Source organism: Salmo salar, chromosome ssa23 (genome assembly GCF_905237065.1).
Source record: "Salmo salar chromosome ssa23, Ssal_v3.1, whole genome shotgun sequence".
NCBI lineage: Eukaryota > Metazoa > Chordata > Actinopteri > Salmoniformes > Salmonidae > Salmo > Salmo salar.
This window is the reverse complement of record NC_059464.1, coordinates 36,821,413-36,843,204: the sequence shown is the minus strand read 5'-3', so window position 1 is coordinate 36,843,204 and position 21,792 is coordinate 36,821,413. Positions and strand designations below refer to the sequence as shown.

The window sequence follows — 21,792 nt, the reverse complement described above, 5'->3', positions numbered from 1 at the left end:
TGACAGTGCGCTAGCTGCGACCGTCAGCCAGGCAGGGGGTGGCCACAGCACTTTAGATATCGCCACCCCTCGCTACCGCGACCAGATGCTTCTCTCTGAAAAATACTATTTCAGAATGGCGCCCCCTGCGGGAGAGCCCGAGCCATCTCAACCAGTACAGGAAGTTTAGCTCTACCAATTCTGATCAAATTGTTTGCCAATTTAAGCTGCTGGGTATAAAAAAAAGGTCCACCTACTTTTTTATTTTATTTAACCTTTATTTAACTAGGCAAGTACTAAACCAGTCCAATCAAGCACCCATTACACAGGAGATGAGGAAAATTCATATTTCTGCAATTCTGTAAGGTGCTGGTGAAGCTAGAAAATTAGAAACATTCTCAGCATGACAGGTAGTTCTTGCCCTGGTGTGAATCTAATTGACCGACAGGTCAGTCAAAAGACTATTTTAAAACTGCTGAAGACCTTGATAGTTGATTCAGCAAATAATGTCAATGTACAGTAACAGTTACACAGACTGTCCACAGATCCTGTCCTCCTTTGATCGGGCCATTGACATACATTATGTTTATGCATCTATCTAAGCTCCCTGTCCCGTGGAAAAGGAACAAGTCCACCATCTGACTGCCTCACTGACGTTCCTGTCTTGTTTAACTTTTAAGTTATTTTTTCTTGCCTAACATGATGGCAAATATAGCAACAGGGTTATCTTAGCTGTCCCTCTCCCAACTTAAGGCCTCCCTCCCTACCCCACAATCCATCCATCTCCTTATTGAGTGCCGGGTCTAAGACGTCGAGACATCCCCCCGCGGCCTCGCCTCTTACGGCTCCTTGGCCAATAGGGACCCCCCGTGGATCAAGTGTCACTATAACAGAAGGACATAATCAGGGTGGTAATTCTGCAGAACCTTACAGCCAGTCTCGGCCACCAGGGAGCTCATTTCTTCTTTACGCTTTTCTGAGGTAAGAGAGAGAGAGAGAGAGTGAGAGTGAGAGGGGTTGGAAGGAAGAGAGAGAGAGAGTGAGTGAGTGAGTGAGTGAATAGAACAAGAGAAGGAGAGAGTGAGAGAGAGATAGAAAGATTAAGATCAAGTGCAATGTTAAGAGCTCAGGGCCCCCCTAGCTGTCTCCTTTCAAGAACAGCTAAATTGACACGTGCAAAACCACTGCCACTGTGTTAAAACACTCAGGCTTTAAAACAGTCGGCTGCTCCGTGTTGTTGAGGTCAAGGGTGAGAAGGACCCATCCAGGGGGATAGGGACAGGTGAAGGGAACATACAGGTTTCTATAAAAGCTTCTATCTTGACTTGATCAGTAGAGGGTGGGTGTCTCTTTTTGCTTTGACATTTGGAGTTACGGTAGGCTACATTGAATAGGTGGGATTTTCTTAGAACATCATTCTTGAAAGCCACTGGACATGTCGAATGACTTGAGACAAGTGTCAATGTTTTGTGTGATGAAATGCTAGTGTAGGTGTGAAAGTATGTTGTTGTTGTTCTGGTTGTAGTATCTGCTATGTGCTGGTAGCTGTTGATGAATTAAGCGGTAAAAGTGACTTAAGCGGTGAAAGGATCTTGGGTGCTACAAAGTCCCTGGGGTGAGGCCTGGCTCCAACTGGCTATTGTAAGCCTGGGATTTACAAATGGCCCTCTAAGACTTGTAGCTATGTTGTGGAGCTGATCCAACGGTTTCAGTATAGGTAAGGCTAAGATGAGGGAATCTAAAGATATGCTCAAAGCTACCTCAATGTTAGGGTTGGGAACAGAATTGCTAGCACTATACTTGTCTTTTGTGAGATGGTAAACAGATAGCTGGACAGATATCTGGTGAATAGATATGTTTGCTTGAGTGTATGTCGCAGCAAAGTTGGAGACAGTCTCATAGAGAGAAAGGTGTGACATTTGATAGTTTATGTTATCCAGGATCTCCGTGAACTAGGATAACATGGTGGTACATTAAGCCTTCCATACTTAGGATAAACACATAGACACTACTACCATTACAGTGCCCATTAAACTATAGCCTGATTTGTGAAATCAAACCAGAAATGTATAGGTATCAGAATAGGATTGGGATTTCAAGAAACAACCTTTGACTTTCCATCTTTTACATTGTCAAACAGTTTGATGTACTTTCATTATTCCACTTTACCCCATTTTTGTTTTTCATCTATAACAAGTTAATATGTCACCATGGAATCAGAGAAAAGTGGCTGAAATGCCAATGTGAGGGAGGAGCCCGCATAAGGAAATTAAATTAGAATTACTGATACTATTCCAAGAGAAAGAACCTGATCTGTGCTTTGGAAATCGGATCCTGGACATGTTTCTCAGAGACATTTGCAGCTGTCTGTTTGGGAACAGTCATGATGTGCGAGGAGGCCTCCAGGGTGGCCTTAACAGTTATAGGAGGATGGTTTACAAATGCAAAGGCTAATGCAATGTAAACATCCTGGTAATGTATGCTAATCAATTCAAAAAGCATACTTTGGGGATTTTTCATCAGATTATGATACATTGTCTGACAAGATAACTGTAAGTTGCAAAACAAAAACTAAATCAGAAGCAAAAGGCCACTGTATACAGACGTCAATTCAACGTCGATTCCACATTGGTTCAACGTAATTTCATTGAAATTGTGTGCCCAGTAGTAGCCAATGGCCTACTAAAATTGGCCTAGAACTGACAGCATGCCTTTAAAATGTTGATAAAGAGCTAGGGCATCATGTTTCTAAAGATAGGCGTTTCCTAGCACCTATGTTGAGGCATGGAATTTGACCAAGAGATTAAGTTAACTTGAGGGCCAGGGGAGAGGGAGGGGAGGAAGGAGGCATAAATATGTGTATGGGGGTCCCATTTATCGTCTGAGAAGCAGAATTGTGAGTGTGTTGAATTTCAGTCTTTTCCCATTTCCTAACACTAATTATAAAACAGTTATAAAAAGGTTGTGATTCAAAAGCATTCCCTTTATAAATCCTGCACATTTTTCCTGTAACACAATTATTTTTTTTAAATGTTGGTGAAATGTTATTCCATTAGGGTTGGGTTCTGGTAAGGGGAGAATACATTTTAGAGCCTGGGACCATAACCCCATGCTGTAAATACTGCTAGTGACTTGAGCGTGGCCTCCTTGGCGTCTTAGTGAAAGTGTCTCTCTTTCTTCCCTTGTACCTCAGGTGCAAAGTCCACTGTCAACATGTCTGACACAGAGGAAGTGTAAGTATTGGTAACATTTGTTTTCATCCTCAAGATTACCTCATCCAGATTTCCCATGCATCATGTTGTTTTGACTGCCTGAATAAAAGTGCAATATCTTTTTCTATCCTTTCACAGCGAAGGTAAGTAACATTATTACTTTATTATTGCTAGGTATCATTATTGTCTCTTGTCATTATCATAGTCATTTTAAATCAGTAATTGTTCAATCGTATGCTGAATCATTCTGTATGTTTTTGAAACAATGCCTTACTGATTTCAGTCCTCTATGCAGAATAGTTCAACGCAATGGACAAACTTGGCTTCCCTCCTTGGAGTTCAAGTTGTGTCCAATACTGCCCTCTACAGCACGACAGCATATATTGGCTTTGTTTATGATACTGTGAATGTGGAGAAAGCCATGACTTAGGGATCTTTTCAATCTGTAAAGCTGAACTTCCAGTTTCAGGATGGTTTCAGAAGCCAGTGTTGATAACAGGCCATGCGGTAAATTAATAATATACATCAAAAATTAGAATGAATTAAAGCATACCTTTAAATTATTTTCGAAATGTCAGACCACATACATCTATTAGTCTGTTAGCAACGGGTCCCTGCAACTCTGTAGACCTTTCCCAGTAATACTGTCCTCCTAGTCTGTCCATATTCTGTCTGAATACAAATACATAATGTGTCTCCTCATTATGGAGGTAGATGAATCAAGCCTATTATACTACCAGGCCATGAAATGTTTTGTCTGCTCAAAAGTCTGTGAACTTGGTACCATTTGATTAGCTATGGAGGACAGTATTGTGTACGCATACAACGGATCCCTACTGTACCCATATTTACAGTATATTATATATACTAAATATTATAAACTGATATATTGGGTACAGCCGGGTTCTTTTGGTAACACTATTGTTTTACTGCTTTCTTTCTCCGAAAAAACCAAAACTCTCCATGGAGGCGAGGGAGAAGGTAAAAAAACAATGATGCTCAGACTACGAAGACGGTCATGTCATCTATACTAATTTGTCATTGTTTCGCTCTTGATCTTCAGTGTGTTTGAGAATGTGCGTTCAACTCATTGGATCTTCATGTAGCTCGTAGCATGTTGGATAACGCTAATGCTACCTCACTTCATCAGAATAATGCTACCTCCTCATTCAAACGCCTCACTTAATCAGACTAATGCTATCTCCTCATTCAAACGTCTCACTTCATCAGACTAATGCTACCTCACTTCATCAGAATAATGCAACCTCCTCATTCAAACGTCTCACTTCATCAGAATAATTTTACCTCCTCATTCAAACGCCTCACTTCATCAGACTAATGCTACCTCACTTCATCAGACTAATGCTACCTCACTTCATCAGAATAATGCTACCTCCTCATTCATGCGTCTCACTTCATCAGACTAATGCTACCTCAAATCATCAGAATAATGCTACCTCCTCATTCAAACGTCTCACTTCATCAGACTAATGCTACCTCACTTCATCAGAATAATGCAACCTCCTCATTCAAACGCCTCACTTCATCAGAATAATGCTTCCTCCTCATTCAAACGCCTCACTTCATCAGAATAATGCTACCTCACTTCATCAGAATAATGCTACCTCATTTAAATGCCTCACTTCATCAGACTAATGCTACCTCACTTCATCAGACTAATGCTACCTCCTCATTCAAATGCCTCACTTCATCAGACTAATGCTACCTCACTTCATCAGACTAATGCTTCCTCCTCATTCAAACGCCTCACTTCATCAGAATAATGCTACCTCACTTCATCAGACTAATTCTACCTCCTCATTCAAATGACTCACTTCATCAGACTAATGCTACCTCACTTGCTCAGACTAATGTTACCTCATTCAAACGCCTCACCTCATCAGGTCCCTGTTCATAAGATTATGTTTTTATTGTCACATACACCAGATGGGTGCAGTGAAATGTGTTGTTTTACAGGGTCAGCCATAGTAGTACGGCGCCACTGGAGCAAATTAGTGTTAAGTGCCTTGCTCAAGGGCACATCGGGAGATTTTTCACCTTGTCAGCGCGGGTATTCGAACCAGCGACCTTTCGGTTACTGGCCCAATGCTATGCTACCTGCCACCCTAAGAAGAGGGATACGAGGCTATGATATGTCTAGTATTGCCTCTGCAGATCTAGTCATTGACAACTTAACTCTTTCTCCTGCTTGCTTTTGTCTCTGCCTCATGCAGCGCCACCTGGTGGTCACGACCATGAACTACTTTCCTCTTTCTCTAAAGAACACACCCTCTTTCTCATGCTTCCATTTATTAACCTATCCACCCCCCTTCCTCTCCCTGGTTACTCAAGGCATGTTGTGTAGCCGTAGCAGAGGACGTAGTTGAAGAGGTAGTTGAAAAGGTAGTTGAAGATGTAGTTGAAGAGGTAGTTGAAGAGGTAGTTGAAGAGGTATTTGAAGAAGAAGTGATAGAGGAAGAGGTAGAAGTGGCGCCAGAGCCAGAGGAAGCCTCAGAGCCAGAGGCAGAGGAAGGTATGTTGGCATGGGGTATTCTATCATCCTTTTAGATGCAGCAGTGCGCTCCACCTGTTACAGACAGACAGACAGACAGACAGACAGACAGACAGACAGACAGACAGACAGACAGACAGACAGACAGACAGACAGACAGACAGACAGACAGACAGACAGACAGACAGACAGACAGACAGACAGGGCTGTGTTTCTAGTGCAAACTGCTTCCTCATGGCTATAGCAATAATGTTTTTTTATTTTTATAAATAGATGCTTTAGACTTCTAACCCTATCATATGATCCTTAATGTTACAAATATAAAAAAATAGTAATAATACATGTTATACATTCAAAGAGGCAGTCACACCATTGCTGATTAATTAAATATATGGCAATTGGTTGGATGTGAAAAATGTCACTTGGGCTAACTTTTGAAACTTTTGATACCTGATGTAAGTCATTATCAGTATTTATGCCCATTTCTCTAAGATGAGAAAACTTACCCCTGTGCTTCTACTATGACCCTGAAAGGCATAATCTCTATTATATATGCACATGTGTTTGTTGTGACAGTTACTTGTTATCTGAATGATACTTTGAGGTGCTATTGTGTGAGATACATTAACAAATCCATAACTGTTGTTCCACAAACTGTTGAAGTGTTAAGCTAAAGTAATTCATAGCGCTTAGCCCGACAAAGTATAATTTATATTTCAAATATGAAAGAGAGACGACATAAATGCTTGAGCTTAGGCAGACTATATTACAGTACGCAGCCTATAGTCTCATTAGTCAGCCGTTCCTGCCGTTTAGTCAGCTTCTATTTTCATTGCTTGCTGCATGCAGAGGTCATTGAAGAGGGAGGTACGTTGATTAAAGATGACTTATCTGTGTCACTCTGGTCGGTATACAGAACTGCCTTTATATTGTCCATGTCCCAGGTCTGAGGTCTCGCTGTATTGGGGGAATGTCTGTTATGTCATGCCTGTCTGTCAGATCAAGGAGCGCTGCGAAATTGGCCGACTCTAAACAAAATTAAAATGAACAACTGATAGGATTAAAAAATCCATTATAAATGGTATAGTTTGGGGGGGAGGGATTAAGAAAAAGGATGAAAGAATATGAAATGCTAACATTTGCTTAACCCTGCAGTGACCCCACTGTTCAACCCTCCTTGCTATAATCACTCGATATTAGCATGGTATGTACCAAACACATAACAAGAGAAATAACAAGTCGATAACTTCAAAGTCCATCTTCTAACAATGACATATGTGTTGCCTTGCTTGTGGAAATTGTGTGGGGGTCAAGCCATCAACATCACACAGTTAAACCATTTCTCTTTTAAAGTAAAACACTTTGCCTGTCTTTAAGGAGTAATATTTTCAGTTTAATATTGTCATTAAATATACAAGTGGACTTTCCTTATTCTAAAACAAGACCACACTTTAGAATGAAATCCTGCACATATAAAACAAGTTTACATTCTCTAACTGTGTGTGCACAGTGTTTTATGTTAAGTATATACACGAGATTTAGATTTGTGTCAGTTTGTGGTTATTTCGATTGTCAAATCACTAACAAACATTGACTACCTCAAATTAAAAGCCAGGCTACCATTAGGAATATCTACCTGCAGACCCATTATTTTCCATTTCATGTAAAAACATCAAAGTAATGCCTGAATCTTTTTTTGCCTGAGAGTTACTCATCTGCTTTATATGCTGCTGTGTGCATTTCTAACCCAATAACATGTACTTGTCCTCTTCATTTCTTAATATACAGCCCACAGGCCACAGTTCAAGTAAGTCGTCTTTTCATGTAACCCCTCATTTCATTGTACACATTTATATCTAGAAATATATGATTACTGCATAGAAAGACTGCATTCCTATTCCCAATTCCATTTCAATCTCTCGTTGAAAAATACTATATTCTTAACTGTGATAGTCAAAACATTCAGCTGTCTTATTTTACATAGGCCTAGCGCACCAGAAATGTATTTATTGAGATATATCTTCTTCTTCTTATTATTATTATTTAATTGTCCTTGTTTTAGGTCAACATCATATCAAATTATAAATATGTGCATATATTTGAATACAAACAAGAAAAACATTACATAAAACCTAACATAAGCAACAGAAAACAAACTAGTGGTAGTAAACAAAAACAAATATATATATATATATATATATATATATATATATATATATATATATATATATATATATATATATATATATATATAAATATATATATATATATATATTTAGAAATTCCCTTTCAGTTCTCTGCTCTCTTACAATGTTGCATTACCCCTAACATTATTACATTATATAACCTTTTTAATAAATCATATTATTACATATTATTATTTATTTTTATGCTTTACATTTTCCATAGATTCACTGTATTTTTATATTGACACTTCTCAGGGCACCAAAGATTCCTGATGGCGAGAAAGTTGACTTTGATGTAAGTAGCTATAGTCCTTCATACATCATGACCATCTGGAGACAGCTAGCTGGATAAATACCAGGGCTAATGTCAGAGAGGATGACATTTTATTTACAAAACGCTATATCCACCAATTTTTCACATTTGTGGGGTTTTTTCTCATAAAAATGTTTGCTTATGGATACCTTCATGTGTATGTAAAATATTACTGTTCTCAGATTTATGTGTTTTTATGCAAATCGCTATATATCCATTGTTTAGCTGGAATGGAATGTTCGTATCCTATATATTTAACTGTAATATGTGGTTGTCTCACATAGCTATCTTTAGATGAATGCACTTACAGTAAGTCACTCTGGATAAGAGCATCTGCTAAATGACTAAAATGTCAAATGTAAATGTTTTACATAGAGTTCTGTATTCAATTATTATCTTTAAAAAAATGTCATATTGATGTGACAATAGTATAATTTGTAAATTTCATACAAAATGTAGTTATTTGTTACATTTGACTGAGTAAAACCTAGCAGTACTACTTATTTCTCTGACATTGAGGCGCATATATAGCATTTGACAAAAAAACATGATTATTTGTCTCTGAAATGAATCCATCAAGTGATAGATTTTAAACAAATACATATGTCATTGAACAACCCTATGCCATGATTAGACAGTGAAAAAACACACCAATCTCTTTCATAATTTCTTTAAACAATAAAAGCTGATTTATCAACATTTCTGAAAATGGATATATAGCGTTTTGGAATTAAAGATGCACTATGCAGAAATCGCTCCGCCATTTCCTTGTTGCTAAAATTCTAATAGGTCACCTAATTTCAGTGTACGTGACAAAACAAGCAAGTATAGTGTAAAGAATCATTGTACCATCTAAACTGCTGTGCAATATATTTTCCAAATCAAAAACATTGTATTTTCAGCTGTTTGAAGCTGGTGTACAAAACCGAAAGTAAAAAACGAAACTTAAGATCGGGAAGCATAGAAATAGCACACACAGAACAGATCCATCGCTTCTTAGACTTGCTTTCAATGAGAATGACAGATCTAAAACACATATTCCTATGTGAATTTGGTCAGGTCGCCCAAAAAAGTTACATATTGCAGCTTTGAACTCTTCATGTACTTAACAAGTGGATCTATTTTCCAACCTTACAGGACATTCAGAAGAAACGTCAGAACAAGGATCTTGTTGAGCTGCAGGGCCTGATCGATGCGCACTTTGAGCATAGAAAGAAGGAGGAGGAGGAGCTCATCGCCCTCAAAGAAAGAATTGTGAGTGAGAATTAGTAAATTACATCACTCTGCATACACATAGGTCGTATTTGAAAATATAAACAAGGTCGTAAATTAAAACAAGGTTTTCTTTTTGGACAAGTTCCGGTAGTCCATCCCTGTTTGCTTACATTTAGTTCCTAGTCAATACAACCATGACAAAACGATAAGATGTTGCAGTGCCCACTGGTGGCCAAAGGTATAACAACCAACCGTGTGTGTGTGTGTGTGTGTGTGTGTGTGTGTGTGTGTGTGTGTGTGTGTGTGTGTGTGTGTGTGTGTGTGTGTGTGCGCGTGTGTGTGCGTGTGTGTGTGTGTGTGTGTGTGTGTGTGTGTGTGTGTGTGTGTGTGTGCGCGTGTGCGTGTGTGTGTGTGCGCGTGTGTGTGTGTGTGTGTGCACGTGTGTGTGTGTGTGCGCGTGTGTGTGTGTGTGTGTGTGTCTGCAGGAGAAGCGCAGGGCTGAGAGGGCCGAGCAGAACAGGATCCGTAGCGAGAAGGAAAAGGAGCGCGCGGCGAGACGTGAGGTTTGTGTCCTCCACCAGTACCACTACTTACCCCTCTGGGTTGTCCTCAACTATCAGCGTTCTGTCAATATGGGACATCCTTACAACACACATCCTGACATTGTGCTGTAATCTCTAAAACAGGAGGAGAGGCTGAAGAGGGAGGAGGCAGATGCCAAGAAGAAGGCTGATGAGGATGCGAAGAAGAAGTCTGCCCTGTCCAGCATGGGCTCCAACTACAGCAGCCATCTGCAGAAGGTGACCAGTGACCAACCGGTCTTCACAGGACCATACATGATGAATTTATAAAATATAATTTACTAGTATATAACATATAATTCACAAAAAATAATTTGTGTACATGTCGGATCGATCTTGTAACCGCTGCCATTCATTTGTAACAGGCTGACTCAAAGAGAGGTGGGAAGAAGGAAACTGAGAGAGAGAAGAAGAAGAAGATCCTGGCAAGCAGACGCAAGGTCCTGAACATCGACCATCTGAATGAAGAAAAACTGAAGTAAGAGACTGGGAAATTCCCAGTACAAGTAACAGATTTGGGCTTTACTTTATGTACAATACCTTGTGTTTAGTGTGTTGTTTTGGCGAGGCGAAATGGGCCTACAGTGGGTATAGCCAAGCTGTACAAAACTTTCGCAACTGTCCCGTTATCTGAAATGAATGCACACTCTAGGAACACCCTTCAGCCAATCAGAATTAAGTATTCAACCACAGGTATGAATATGGACTCTCCTCAGAGAATTTGTACATTAACTCACCAAGTCATCCTGCTTGCTCTGCTCTAGGGAGAAGGCAAAGGAGCTGCACGAATGGATGAAGACGCTGGAGTCTGAGAAGTTTGATAACATGGAGAGGCTGAAGAGGCAGAAGTATGAGGTATGTATCCGATGTCCTGGTTAAAGAAAATAGAAATATACTGTACATTATCCCAGTGATACCACATACAGGACAATGCACATCTGAAAGAATTATGGGCTGTTTATGTTAAGTCTACTCAAGAGCTGAGTTGGTAATATGACGGGCTCTGTTCTTAGAGCAGATACGTCTGGACATGACACATTACACTGTGGCACTATGGGTGGTACTGGTATCAGCCATGACCTCATAAAAGGTCTAGCTCAGTCAAAATATGACCAGTTTTTCCTTACACTCTTAGAAACAAATATGCTATGTAGAACCTAAAAACGTTATTTTGCTGTCTCCATTGCAAGCCTTTTTTCTAAGAGTGTAGGTTTTTACAGACATTGCTAATGTAAGACACCCTGTTATATATTATAATTGTAAGATACTCTGGAAAATTCCAAGTCTTACCTGAATAAAATCAGGGATGAGATTGGTCCTCTGAGTCTGTCCATCCGCCTGGTGGCCTCAGATATGAACACAGCTCTGCTTTGATATCTCCTCCAGGTCACAACCCTGCGTAAGAGAGTGGAAGAGCTGAGTAAATTGTAAGTAGAGCTGGACAGTTGTCACAGCTCAGGGGGCTCTCCTGGCCCACTGTGGTGCATGGTCTGAAACTTTTGTGAGAAAGTTGCACATTCACACAGGAGGTGATGGAAACAGAGCAAAAGGTTCAATGATGGATCGAGGAGACGACAAAACACACCATGGAAGACACAAAATGAAATCTTATTGAGTATTGATTGTATCTCACTCATTCAGGTTGAAGAGAACATTCTTTGCTATAGACAGGATAATACACCTGGTATACTGACACCAACATGTCATTTTTAAAAGAGTTGCAGAGCGATATAAAGGTGCTGTCTATAGAATAGGACACCCGACTGACGCTCAATCATTGAGTTACAGAAAATGTATGTCCTAAAAGCCAGTTCACTAATCAAGTCTTTAGAAATGTTGTGTTTCCACAGGTAAGTTATTCTGTCTAGAGTTCATTCTCACTGAAAGAAGTGACAGAAACTTGCTAACTATAGTCTATTGTCTCCAACATGTCCTCGTCTCCTAAACTCCCTATCCTTGGCAGTTGGGGAGTCAATACTGACACATACACAGCTCACAGACAGTTAGTCGAACTATTCCCAATCTCTCATAGTCCTCTTTTATTAATACAAAATATTTTCCCCCTCTTTGGTAAAAAAAATGATACTAGAAAAAGAATAAAACATGTAGATAAGAAACCCTACACAAAAGATGAATGTTCTCACACAGCAGCTGCATGGTGTGCCATAAAGGATAAGCATGAAAAGTCCATGATTTGTTTTGAGTGGTCTGATGGAATTGTATGTGATCTGGTTGATGGGTGTCAGTTAGACCAATATCATATTAACAATGGAACAGCATGACTTGCACATTTGTTTCCACTTTTATGTAAAGTAATTTAGATTCAAGTGAATTTAGTAAACTAAAGTCAACATAAGTCTTTATTTGTAGATAAAAATGGGCATCGATAGTCTCTTCATTGGATGTCTTACACTGTTTCTCTCTCTTTCTGGTGTATTACAGCTCTAAGAAGGGTAAAACCGTCCGCAGAAAGTAAACGGTCCCGTTCTGCTGCTTGGAGCCCAGACTGCCACTGTACTACCGGACACAGGCCTAATGCAGCAAAAACACACACTTACGCTAAAGTCATTGCTCAGGCAACTAAGTTTTACTGTTTGCTTATTCACCCAAGACGTGCCTCAGTCTACAGCACGGAGCCATTAGCTGCTGTTGTAGGTACTATCCCTCTTACTTTCTCGCCCTGGACTGTTTGGTTCTCAGTATTTTTGTAAATAAAGTGTGACTCTTCAACTTTGTCTGTAGATGTGTTATTAACCAAACCCTCAATAAAAAAACAATATTTTTTGCCATGTAACTTTAAAGTAATTTGTTCATATTGAAAAATATTTCCACTCTAATAAAAGGCAGAATATTGTTGTGTTTGCAAGAGTAGACCTAGATTAACTTGTGGAAAGTGTTAGCCCTACGTTAGAAGAAATATTGCATTATAATGAAGGTTTCTTCAATATCCCATCCCACCATTCTGAGGGAAAATGCAAACATTTGAATTGACATCACAATTAGATTGAATTAGATTGTAACCTAGATTGAAAGTAGCAAACAATGTTCTGGTATGTAACTATGGAGGGTGGAGAGTGCCAGTTTGAAAAAGCAATGCCCTAAATAGGAATGTGAAAATGTTAAATGCATTTTTATTATAGTATCAGTGCGCATTAAATAGGCCACAATTACATTGAAAAGTTTAAATGAAAATAGAAAATGGTTGGAAATTGTAAAAATTAATTCTAAATAAAAATGGTAAATGGTAAACAGAAAAAGCCAAATGGTAAACAAAGAATAGTAAATGCAATGTGCAGAGTGGAATTTCAAGGGTCTGTTTTAATTTCCCAACTACCCAATTGAGCATTTTCACTTTTCAATTTTCGTTTTAATTGTATGCAAATTGCTTCTTGAAGGTGTGAAGCAGGAGCGCAACTCCGCACCCCCATGTAGTAGTACATCCTAGCCATGTCGGCTCTCTTTGCATTGATTTTAGACTAGTGAAACCAACACACAGGATGCGAACCAACCCATGTCTCCTGCGCACCGGAAAAGCATAGACCTGCTAAGCTGAAGCCTCGGGGAGCCAATGCAACTCTTCAGGTCTCAGGCAAGGTTAGGTCTACTCATCATGCATGTGTGGTAACTGAATCACCTCAGTTACAATTCACCATTCTTTGACCTTCTCCTCACAGAGACCCATCTGAGCCATGGCACAAATATAACTGGTAGGGTTAGAATAAGGGTGTTCTGCACATCAGAAGAGCAGGTTAGTCCGCTAAAAGCCTATAGCCATTGCAACTTTTCAGGTATGAGGCAAGGTTACTCATCATGCAAACAACTAACCAGGAAGAAGTGGTTCTGTGACCATGCACATGTAATGAGGGCAATTACAAGGTAGCAGAATGATTTTGAGACATTTTTATTTTTTTACAAACCATAAAGAAATTAAAATTGTACAAAAACAGATTTACTTGAAGAACAGAGTAGATGTAAAGTTTGGTAACATAATGATGGTCTGTGGTGTTTGTGCCATCATTCTGTTACCAAACTTTGTATCTGTACTGTTCTTCAAGTAAATATGTTTTTGTAAGTTTAACTTAAAATGAAAAATCTGAGTCTCAGCATCATTTTGTTACCGTGGAATTGCCCATGAGTAACTTTCCCTAGTGTTCATTTTCTGTTAACCATTTGCCATTTTCTGTTGACCATTTACTATTTTATTTAAAATTTCTGATGACCGTTTCAACAATTTTAATGAACCATTTTCAATATTCGCATTTCAATAGCAGAGGTGCATAAATATGGCAGCCCCAATGCACTTACCACAAATGCCTTGTTTGCTAAATTCTCTGTATTGTACATTGCTCTCCTTTTTTGTGTCTTCATTAGCACAGTATAGATAATCCCAGTTCTAGCTCCATGATGACGGCCATTTTAAAAACCGAAAAAGTATAATCTTCTTATTTGTTGACGTGTTGAACCATGTCGCACGCCGTAGTTTAAAAACTGTATCAAGGGATGATAGAGGCTTTTCCCAATGACACAAAACATGTAAAACAAAAATGTGAGGAAGATCTGGTAGAAGCTATTGATGATGATGAATGGATACAGATATGTTTGAATGCCCAGTTGTCACGTCCTGACCAGCAAAGGGTGTTGTTGTGTAGTTTTGGTCAGGACGTGGCAGAGTATGTCTGTGTATGTGTGTTCTGGGTGTTGTATTTCTATGTGGGTCTGTGTGGCTCCCGATCAGGGACAGCTGGTGATCGTTGTTCCTGATTGGGAGTCATATAATTAGGAGTATGTTTGTCACTTGGGGTTTGTGGGTGGTTGAGTTAACACTGCTGTTTGTAAGTAGCCTGTCGTGAGTGTTTATTGTTTTTCTGTGTATACTTTACATACATACATACATACATACATACATACATACATACATACATACATACATACATACATACATACATACATACATACATACATACATACATACATACATACATACATACATACATACATACATACATACATATATACATATATATATTAAAGATGAGTATCTGCATGCAGTTTGGTCTCTTCAACATTTATGACACCAGTCATGTTCAAATCTTCTCAGATATAAATTACTGCAGTTTAAGGCCATACATAGAACATAGTGACACTGAAATACATGCACTCAGAAATGTCATTCCTCTGCTGGAGTTGTAAAACACAGAAGGGGACATATTTGCATATGTTATGGTCTTGTGAAGGCTTGTTGAATTCTAGCAAAGAGTATGTACTTTTATCTCAGCATGTCTAAAGGTTCTCCCTTCTCCCTGTTTTTGTTTGCTTGGAATTGTTGATACTGGAGACTGCTATCTGAAGAAACTGTGCAACCAAGCATTTATAGTGGCTAAGAAATGCATTGGCATTAATTGGAAGGTTGGTTACCCTCCCACAATGTGAAGTTATGTATCACTAGATTTGATTTATTACCAGATTAAGGGTATACTGGGAAACTTTCATAAGATCTGGATGCCTTACATGGAATGCAGTACAACTAAAGGAGTTTGTATTGAAAGCATGCCCACGTCAGAGGAGATACAGTGCCTTGCAAAAGTATTCACCCCCATTGGCATTTTTTGTATTTTGTTGCATTACAACCTGTAATTAAAAAAGATTTTTATTTGGATTTCATGTAATGGACATACACAAAATAGTCCAAATTGAAGTGAAATTTTAAAAAATAACTTGTTTCAAAACATTCTAAAAAATCAACACGGAAAAGTGGTGCGTGCATATGTATTCACCCCCTTTGCTAGGAAGCCACTAAATAAGATCTGGTGCAACCAATTACCTTCAGAAGTCACATAATTAGGTAAATAAAGTCCACCTGTGTGCAATCTAAGTGTCACATGATCTGTCACATGATCTCATTATATATGTACCTGTTCTGAAAGGCCCCAGAGTCTGCAACATCCCTAAGCAAGCAAGTGGCACCATGAAGACCAAGGAGCTCTCCAAACAGGTCAGGGACAAAGTTGTGGAGAAGTACAGATCAGGGTTGGGTTATGAAAGAATATTCAAAACTTTGAACATCCCACGGAGCACCGTTAAATCCATTATAAAAAAATGGAAAGAATATGGCACCACAACCAACGTGCCAAGAGAGGGCCCCCCACCAAATCTCACAGACCAGGCAAGGAGGGCATTAATCAGAGAGGCAACAAAGAGACCAAAGATAACCCTGAAGGAGCTGCAAAGCTCCACAGCGGAGATTGGAGTATCTGTGCATAGGACAACTTTAAGCCGAACACTCCACAGAGCTGGGCTTTACGGAAGTTTGGCCAGAAAAAAAGCCATTGCTTAGAGAAAACAATAAGCAGGGAAACCTGTTTCAGTCTTCAAGAGATTTGAGACTGGGACAGAGGTTCACCTTCCAGCAGGACAATGACCCTAAGCATACTGCTAAAGCAACACTCGAGTGGTTTAAGAGGAAACGTTTATGTGTCTTGGAATGGCCTAGTCAAAGCCCAGGTCTCAATCCAATTGAGAATTCGTGGTATGACTTAAAGATTGCTGTACACCAGCGGAACCCATCCAACTTGAAGGAGCTGGAGCAGTTTTGCCTTGAAGAACAGGTAAAAATCTCAGTGGCTGGATGTGCCAAGCTTATAGAGACATACCCAAAGAGACTTGCAGCTGTAATTGCTGTAAAAGGTGGCTCTATGAAGTATTGACTTTGGGGGGGTGAATAGTTATGCACGCTCAAGTTTTCAGTTTTTAAAAAAATCTTATTTCTTGTTTGTTTCACAAAAAAAATGGCATCTTCAAAGGGGTAGGCATGTTGTGTAAATCAAATGATACAAAAAATATATATAATTCCAGGTTGTAAGGCAACAAAAGAGGAAAAATGCCAAGGGGGTGAATACTTTCGCAAGCCAACGTACCTATTTAGGCAATCCCTAGCTGCTGAGTCCTGGCCTTTGGGGTCTGCTGTCCTGTGGGTTGTCACTCTGGCCTTGGCCTAACACGCGAAACCAATAACGAATGTTTCACTAAGATCCTATAGCTGAGTGTGGTGTGTTGGGTTGGGGTGCTGCAGGGTGGTGGACTCCTAAGGACAGGATGGGGCGACCCAGCTAAATTGTGTGCAAGTAAAAAGAGCTCTACAGTACTATTAGGACTACTAATTATAATTAATTATATGGAGGATTTTCTGTGATTTGCAGTTTTAATGTATATTTAAGTTGGGAACTGGGACGGAAATTGTGTTGGGAGAGAGTTGAGTTATTGACTAGACTGGTGGGGGTCGGGCATGCAGGCGGCTCGGCCTGGCTGGTCAGTCAGGCTGAAATTTGATATAGAGGATGTCTTAATAAAGACAATCAGAAGTCTTTGTATTTTATCAAGAGTTGTTTATTTGTTAGGCTATTGGTTAAAGGTGCAACAGAATATTTTTTATTTTATTTCCTTTGATCTAATTCAGTCTTATTAATCAGTTAAACATATGTAATAATGATTTCATACTTAGCTTGATGACTGTAGGCATTTTTGCATATTTTTTGTTCTAAATTAAGACCGCATATTGGATTGTGTAAAAAGGCAGAAAATTAGCTTTAGATGCCCAATAAATGGGGGGACCCCCCAATTCTAAAACCAAAGTGGTTCCCCTGCATACAATAGCAAGTCGACGGCGCTCGGCGCCAGACAGTTTTGCCCTTGCGCAACTATATTTTGTGACGAGATTACAGCCGGTGTTCATCTCTCAAAAGAGCACAAAACCATGAGATTTTGCAGCAAGCCCGCCATAGTAAGTTGCCTATAGGTCCATTGTTATATAAGCGACCGTACTATAGGCCTATATTTCCGCCGAGTAGAGACTGTCTACATGGAAAATGTTGTAACAGCCCTAATCTTTGCTGTAGCCTTATTGGCCTAGTTTAATTATTGCTCCGGTCTTTTGAATTGCAGTACACAATCTGAACTCGTGATGACGCTACTGCTGTCTCTGCTCAAATGTTAGACCCATAGCGGCCAGCGACTCACTTTGCTCACTTCTCAGTGAGCAAAGTGAGTATGTTCCCTTTCGCTTCTGTTCAAGATTTTTTTTGCTGTCATTCACTTTTGAACAAGACAAGAAATAAAGGCAAAAACAATAATGTTAACACAGCTCATAGTACTTTTCCATTAAAGTGTATTTATTCTAATTGGTTATAATGTTTAAAATATAGACCATTGCTGTAGGTCAAATCGGACCTAATGTTGTTTTTGCATTTGACCATAGATAGCCAAACGGTTTCATTGAATAGGCTACATTTCAACTGATTGAAATGATAAATAGCAATGCTTTGTACATATGCCTGCTAAATGTCAGTCAGACACGGAATAACATGCATATGTTAAAATCGTTTTTTAGTTATAGCATCAAAAAGAAGAAAGGCTCTAGGTTTATAGGCCTAAAATATTATTATTTGTTTATTTTAAATCTATTTTAAATAACTTTTACTCCTTGCGTGCATATTTCACATAAATATGAGTAACATTTTATTTTGGAAATGAATTCACGAATACAGATAGACCTATGTAAATGCCATAATAGAATGGAGAGAAAAACATTGTAGACTAGGCATATACTGTCAATTTATTTGTGTGAATTGAAAAAGAGGAAACCTTCGTGATCATTTAAAATGGTGTGCTACGGCTAAACAAAATATGTTTTGTATTAAAAATTCGCGCATAACATAGATTTTGGTGCAAATCTCTATTCGACATCAATGCATGATTTATGCAACAGTTAGAGCTGCACGCACGCTAGTAAGTATTCCGGCCCTGCATTGATAGGCCTAATATCCCTTAAATTAACCTCTCTTATAAAATAATATGTTAGACATAATATGTTAGACATATTATTTTATGGCAACAGTTTCTGTCTTGTTTGTGGGTAATTTGTGGCCGTATTAAACCCATCAGTTAGGCATACAATAAGATGTATTTAATATAGGACATAGCCTATAACCTTCTCTTCATAGTTCATGCTTTGAGACGTTAGATGTGATAGGCCTATGACATGGAGTAATAATGAAAATAATTTACATCCGATAATATGCTATTGTGTCCTGTGTTACGTTTAATTTTGTTATTAAATGTATGTGAACATTAAACTAACAACTCTAGTCCATTGATTGATTTAAAACAAAACTAAACATTACCCTATTTACAATAGGCATACTATTATAATATAATATGCTTAATTAATACAGTATAATATGCTACGGTGTTTTTGAATTTTGAATTTCAATATTTTCATTACCCATGCTCCTCGGGTTAAACATGCCAGGTGTTAACGACACACATTCACAGTTATCTTGGCAAAATAATAGATTAAATGATGAAACATGTTTTGTATAAATAGTCATAGTCATTTATTTATAATAACATCGAAAGCCTTTCACTCATTTTAAGATGTATAAATATAAAGTTAAACATTTCTCAGAACAAACAAACCAAGCCCTCAGGCTACATTAAATACATAAAACACTTTTTGTTATTTTTTTCTTCTTTTTTTTAACAAATCACCTCTTATTTACACATATACAAAAATGGTCCTCTATTGTCATAAACAATAAAAATGGCAAGGAAAGAACAAAAGATGACGATGACAACACACACACAAGTTTAAGAAAGTAGTCAAATATTTCATATACGATTACACTCAGGCCTACATAAATACGTCGTAAATTATATCTCATAAAACGTGATCAATGGGAAGCAAATGACTGATCTTCAAGGAATTGAAACCTTTCTATTAGAAGGAATGACAGCTTTGCCATCCTATTCTTCTACTACAGCAACATTCTGCAACTCTGTCCGTTTGTTGTTTTCTTCATTTATAGGAATCGATTCGTTTTCATGAATGTAGCCATACTATCACTGTGTTCATAGCACTTGGTAGATGGGGTCATGGGACGGCTGTGGGCAGTTGGTCGGTGACGGCACGGGTGCCCCCGTTTCGCTCAGGATAGATCCCTCTTGTGGAGAGCAGGGGCTACCCTCGGAACCCTCCTGGCCTGATAACACAGTGGACGCGGACGTGTCTGTAGAGATTCTCTCCACGATGTTGGAAAGACAATCCAGGCTGGAGATGACTGCTGCGTTCTTGTTGCTTCTGGCATCAGCTGTAACAGAGGTGAAGGAAACATCAGTCAGAGACAATATAAACTAATAACATTATCTACATTTGTGTCAAAAAATGTCTGTCTTGGGTCTTGTGCATTAGGCTACTGAAGGAGAGCTGCTGAATAAAACGTAACCGTATAATAAAGGTCTAGGCCTAACAAGTCACAATAATATAACACTTGAAAATAATAACTTACCATTTGGAGTTTCGGCGAAATAAGAGCTGTCATAGTTGCTTCGTGTTGCGGACGTGCACGTTGGGGTATTATAGTCCATCTGGATAAAACATTAATAAATGCAATCTAAGAATTCGATCAATAAAATAACACATTGTGTGTTTTGACAGCTTTTGGAATGATATTGAATGACATTAATATCTCAAACTATATACCTATATCCCACCTTTTTGTGTACTTAGTGTGTACATTTTTTGTTGTTGTTGTACTATTTACCCCTTTTTCTCCACAATTTCGTGATATCCGATTGGTAGTTCCAAAATAATATAAGAAAATAAAATCGAATAGGCCTACTAAATGTATTTATATAAACTTGCAAATAGGTTTAATTGAATAAAAACGACCGAATTCCAGTGGGGTCATGCCCATACACTGATGTCAAGACTCACCATTCCATCAGAGCAGTTGGACTGTGGACTGGATGCGTCAGAGTCCCCGCTATAGTGTTCCAACACAGGGTAGTAGTTCTCGCCGCCCTGGCCCCTGAGCAGAGATTGCAGAGACTCGATGTAGCTGATGGCATTTCTCAAGATCTCCACCTTGGGAAGCCTCTGATTGGGGTTGTTCGACGTGCATCTCTTCAGGTTCTCGAAGGCGTCGTTGACCTTGCCCAGCCTCCTCCTCTCCCGCATGGTAGCAGCCTTCCTCCGGTCAGAGTTTGTGGTTTTCCTCTTGCAAGCTTTACATGCCCAGAGGAGGCACCTGCCGGCTTGATGGTGCCCGCTCGGTGCCCTGATGTGTTCGTCTTCGTTGTAATGGTGGTCGTCTGGCTTGAGGAGTCCCACGTGGACTAACCGGGGGTCCAGGTCCTCGAAGAAATGCATGTCGCTGGTGTTGAAGCACGGGTCGTCATAAAAGTCATCAGCAGAGGTGACAGGGAACGAAATATCCGACAACTCCATCTCACTGTCAAATTCTAAGACCAGCCCTGTAACGAGTGTAATCCTGGCTCTGTATTTGTCACAAACGTTAGAGGTTACCAGAAACTTTGGGCAAAAAGTTGAACTGTAAAGGTATCCTTAAAGCAACCAAAAACCTTGCAATTAGTATTAGTTTTTAGTGTAGGAATTTGGTTGTCTTTCCCAACCTGTATCCTAGTGCACCCCTTGGGTACCTGTTGCTGATGCTGTGGCTCAAACAAGCTTTTATCCCTGGCGTGAGAGTTAGGGGCGTGCTCTGCATTTCTGACAGCTCCCTGGATTGGCCAATGGTCGCGCGGAGTGTGTGCGCAGGGAGGGGTTTACAACTTCATGCTACTTAGTGTACAATTTCTCGTAACTGTCTCTATAATAACATGGAATAGGATTACTTTATTTTTCCAGAAGGAACTTCAGTAACAGCATAATATTCTAGTAATAGGACTACATCAAAGTATAATAATAATACAGCTATGCACCAACATATTAAAATTGAAT

The 21,792-nt window shown here is 39.1% G+C and overlaps 2 protein-coding genes across 3 annotated transcripts; one reads left to right on the top strand and one right to left on the bottom strand.

Annotated features, from left to right (window-relative positions):
* Positions 1-778: 778 nt before the first annotated feature.
* Positions 779-12,728, top strand: tnnt3a (troponin T type 3a (skeletal, fast)). 2 transcript variants are annotated; one of them, XM_045705862.1, is made up of 13 exons: positions 779-960; positions 3,173-3,212; positions 3,330-3,334; positions 4,161-4,172; positions 7,492-7,510; positions 8,145-8,184; positions 9,340-9,456; positions 9,903-9,980; positions 10,104-10,217; positions 10,364-10,476; positions 10,763-10,853; positions 11,385-11,425; positions 12,441-12,728. In XM_045705862.1, exons 2-13 carry the CDS (start codon positions 3,193-3,195, stop codon positions 12,472-12,474), a joined length of 684 nt encoding a protein of 227 aa, XP_045561818.1. In that variant the 5' UTR covers positions 779-960; positions 3,173-3,192; the 3' UTR covers positions 12,475-12,728. The 2 variants fall into 2 exon arrangements, with proteins under 2 accessions (XP_045561818.1, NP_001117002.2); NM_001123530.2 differs by lacking the exon at positions 4,161-4,172 and having other exon boundaries at positions 899-960; positions 12,441-12,726.
* Positions 12,729-19,485: 6,757 nt separating this feature from the next.
* On the bottom strand, positions 19,486-21,351 carry myod2 (myoblast determination protein 2). The gene is given in 3 exon segments (NM_001123554.1): positions 19,486-20,140; positions 20,339-20,417; positions 20,767-21,351. Coding segments are annotated over 3 exon segments (831 nt in total). The 5' UTR covers positions 21,280-21,351; the 3' UTR covers positions 19,486-19,901.
* Between the last annotated feature and the right edge of the window lie 441 nt (positions 21,352-21,792).

What these genes read in the sequence shown, in the direction of transcription:
- tnnt3a (XM_045705862.1), top strand. Translation starts at nt 3,193, where the DNA reads ATGTCTGACACAGAGGAAGT. An exon ending in ACAGCAGCCATCTGCAGAAG is followed by an intron (nt 10,218 to 10,363) that starts GTGACCAGTGAC and finishes CATTTGTAACAG; the next exon opens with GCTGACTCAAAGAGAGGTGG. An exon ending in TGAAGAGGCAGAAGTATGAG is followed by an intron (nt 10,854 to 11,384) that starts GTATGTATCCGA and finishes TATCTCCTCCAG; the next exon opens with GTCACAACCCTGCGTAAGAG.